A 4,001-nucleotide genomic window follows, 5' to 3' on the forward strand; every position below is an offset into this window, starting at 1 on the left:
TAAAGAGGAATGTACAGAGATGACAGTTTGATAAGAGAATGATAAATCAGTGAAATCTTTAGTTTGTTAAACAGTCTAATGTGTCACATGCAGGTAGGGATGGGAATTGATAAGAATTGATTGATTCTCATTGGCTCCACTTTGAGAGTCGCCACCATCTCTAAGCAGAATATCAAAGACATTCATGCAGATTAATTAGAGACTGTGAGGTCAAATGTTTGTGCATGTTGGAGGTATTTCCCCTCTTTGTTGGAATCAGTGTTGGGATCATTACTCAAAAAAAGTAAAGGAAAAAAGTTCTTACACAAAATCAGCACAAAGAGACTTTAAAGTGGTCGTCATGGTGATTCTGCTGTAGAAACATGAACAGGTAGAAACGGAGCTGCAGCTTGACTGCTCATTAGTTTGTTACCTTTTGAAGTTCAGCAGCAGCTTCACTGCAAATGACGGCTAATTTCTCACAGTGCTGGTCTGGGGTCAGCATTCACTCAGCTTTAACGTCACTCTGGGTTCTTGGCTAGCTTAGCGTTAGCATGCTGTCTGTGCAGGTGCTTTGAAGAGCTGAAGTTGTGTTAACAGGTGATTAAGTTAATGCAGTTGTTTCTGTCCTAGAACAGTTTCCACTTTATCATCGCTCTCATCCTTTGTGCAATAATTATAAAACTAATGTCCATATTCACGATGGAGACTGCATAACCAATTTCCTCCTTTGGCACGAACTGAAATCAGCTGACCGCAGTGGGAGTGGAAGAACCGATATGCGAGTGACAATCTAATATTTGTCTTTCCTGTAACTTCAACAGCAAGTAAACCCAGAGCCACACTGACAGCACAACGTTCAGTCATACCAGCAGGGGGCAGTGTGACACTGAGCTGCTCTGTGGAGGGCTCTGCTGGCTGGAAGTTTGACTGGTTCAGACGTGATTCAGTCTCTTCTAAAGCTCAGCTCATGAGAGGAAATGAAGCAAACAGAGTTATTAGTGTCTCACAAGGAGGTCTGTACCACTGCAGAGGAGGGAGAGGAGATCCAGTTTACTACACAGAGGACAGCAGTGACGTCACAGTTAAGAACTTGTGAGATTAATTATTTTATTTCTGCCAAACTGAGAGATGTCATTTTGTGTTCTGTGCTAACAATTTCATTCAACAACTGTGAGTTTAATTAAACCTGAGATGAGAGACAACTCCTGACAAATAGAAGAATTTATTCAGTCTTATTTTTTTTTATCTTCATGTTTCTATTTGTGTCTAACTGGATATTTCTGTGAACAGTTCCCAGTAAGCCCACTGTGACCCTGCAGCCATCCTGGACTCAGATATACAGCGGTGAGACAGTCACTGTCAGATGTGAGATTCAGGGAGGTGAAGGAGCTCAGTGGACGTATGAATGGAGAGCAGCCAAGTTAAACACACCTCCAACATCCAATGAATACAGAATCATCAGAGCTACTGAGTCTGACAGTGGAGGATACAGCTGCCGGGGCAGAAGGGACTATTTCTTCTCAGAGTGGAGTGATATCATCACACTGACTGTATCATGTAAGATCTTTCATCCAGAGTATCTAAATAAGGAAAAAGCACTTCTTCTTTCTTACAGCTTTATAACTGTCTTTCATGTTGGTCAGTAAAATGTTTAGTTTTTATTCCAACAACAAAAACCTGAACAGCAGCTTTTTATTCACAGTGAAGAGAACAAAACATATGAGAGTAACTTCTCTGCTGTGCAGCTCTAATACATGAAAGATGAAATGCAGAACAAATGCTGGATCTGTCTCAGCTGCTCCACCACATCCACTAAGAAACATTAAATCCACTGATTGTTCCTCATGTGTGTTTTTAACTTAGAAATGCAGCAAATTAAATATGAAAGATTAGTGTTGTGTTTGTGTGATAGTTGTACAGTTTGTTGCAGCTTCACCATTAAAGTTATGTGATATTTATTATTTCCATATTTCCACCAAGTTATTTCAACTGGTTTGATTCAGTCATTGACTTTTGTTCTTTTTCTAAACTGAACTGCAGATAAACCAAAGGCCAAACTGAGAGCTGATAACACAGCTGTTCCAGTAGGGGGCAGTGTGACCCTGACCTGCTCTGTGAACCCATCATCATCATCTGGATGGAAATACTACTGGTACAGAGATGAGAAATCCTCTGAAGCCCTGACCACACAAGATGCAGTTTTCCACTCAAATGGACAAATCAGTGTCTCACAGGAAGGACTCTACAGGTGCAGAGGAGGAAGAGGAAACCCAGTTTACTACACAGAGGACAGCCAGTCAGTCAGGATTGGGAAAACTGGTCAGTTTAACATGAAGTCAGATAAATTCCTGATTAAGGAGGAAGATGAAGAACAAAAGGCATTAACATTTTTGACATTCATGTGTTTTTATTGTACTTTCTTGAACAGTAACAGCCTCAAACAGGCCTGTTGTGACTCTGTATCCAAACTGGTCTGAGATATACAGAGGAGAGACGATCACTGTCAGATGTGAGATCCATGGAGGAGACACTGAGTGGGATTATGAGTGGGAAACAAACAGCATGATAAAAGCTCCAAATCAAAATGAATACAGGATTAGATCTGCTTCATCATCCAACAGTGGAAACTATCGCTGTAAGGGCAGAATGAAAAGTTCACAGCATGAAACAACAGAGTGGAGTGATTCAGTCACACTGACAGTTTCTGACAGTAAGTAGAGTCATAGTTCATTTAACCTGGAAATAGAAACAGTTTGTAAAAATGTGTTTTTATTAGTACATGTTGAGATATTTGACATGTTTAGATAGTCTCACTCTTAAAGTTCATCATAAATATTTGTGAGTCAACATTTTAGTGACATTGAATTCAGAGTTAAGAGACGAAAGATTGAGAGCAAATCTTTGTTGAACAGATGAACCCCGTCCTGTCCTCACTGTGTCTCCATCATGGCTGAGTCCTGGAGCCTCAGTAACTCTGAACTGTGAGGTTGAACATCCGTCTGCAGGATGGAGCTTCTACTGGTATAAAGCTGTTCCTGATCTATCAGAGAAATCCTCCAGTTATGAGCTGCTACCTGATGGCAGTGGGACTGCACAGGACTCCTACATCATTCATGGACAGACACACACAGCAGGATATGTGTGCAGAGCTGGAAGAGGAGACCCAGAGTATCACACTGATCACAGTCAACCAAAGTTTGTCTGGTCTGCAGGTCAGTTTGAGTTGTTAATAGTTTAGTCATCTTGTAATCCAGATTCACATATTGTTCAAAGTCTGAATCTGGCTATCTTCTGTACCCATCAACTATATCATGTTTTGATCCTAACGTGAGCTTTGTCTCTTCACTGCATGTTGTTTCCAGATGTTCATTCAGCAGCGTCTCTCACAGTGAGTCCTGACAGAGTGCAACACTTCACCTCTGACTCTGTCTCACTGACCTGTGAGGGAAACTTCACTGAGTGGAGAGTGAGGAAGTTCTCTGAGGACGGCCGACTGTACTCTGACTGTAGGAGAATGACTGGATCCACATGTGACATCAACACATCAAAGTCAGATACTGCAGTGTACTGGTGTGAGTCTGGATCAGGAGAGTTCAGCAGTGCAGTCAACATCACTGTACAGAGTATGTTATTATACATTTACTTCTTGGATTTCGACTGATTTAGGTACGTCACTGAACATTTGTCCCAGCTTATGATCTTCATGTGGTGAAAAAAACTCACAGTTTGTAATACACAAGATCAGATCTTCATGATAAAAACATTTGTACAATCTGTTCTTATTATTGTTTGTCAGCTTTTTCTAAAAGTGTGCACGCAGCTGATGTGACTGAAACAATTGTGTGTGATTGTGTCACAGATGATGGTAATGGTCCTATCCTGGTGAGTCCTGTTCATCCTGTGACTGAGGGAGCTTCTGTTAGTCTGAGCTGCAGTTTGAGAACACAAAAAATACTTTCCAATGTGTTTTTCTATCACAATGACAAACTTCTTCAAAATGATCCCCGAGGGGAGCTGAA

The 4,001-nt window shown here is 41.1% G+C and overlaps 1 protein-coding gene across 1 annotated transcript in view; it reads left to right on the forward strand.

Annotated features, from left to right (window-relative positions):
• LOC102307535 (B-cell receptor CD22) overlaps positions 1 to 4,001 on the forward strand; it is a gene marked incomplete in the record, with an annotated part of 58,599 nt that overhangs the window by 29,010 nt on the left and 25,588 nt on the right. The window contains 5 exon segments of the mRNA XM_042215236.1: positions 2,023 to 2,301; positions 2,411 to 2,692; positions 2,895 to 3,194; positions 3,345 to 3,605; positions 3,842 to 3,979. Coding sequence (XP_042071170.1) covers positions 2,023 to 2,301; positions 2,411 to 2,692; positions 2,895 to 3,194; positions 3,345 to 3,605; positions 3,842 to 3,979 — 1,260 coding nt within the window.

Source organism: Haplochromis burtoni, unplaced genomic scaffold, assembly GCF_018398535.1.
Source record: "Haplochromis burtoni strain Fernald_Lab_line unplaced genomic scaffold, NCSU_Asbu1 Contig_690, whole genome shotgun sequence".
Lineage (NCBI taxonomy): Eukaryota > Metazoa > Chordata > Actinopteri > Cichliformes > Cichlidae > Haplochromis > Haplochromis burtoni.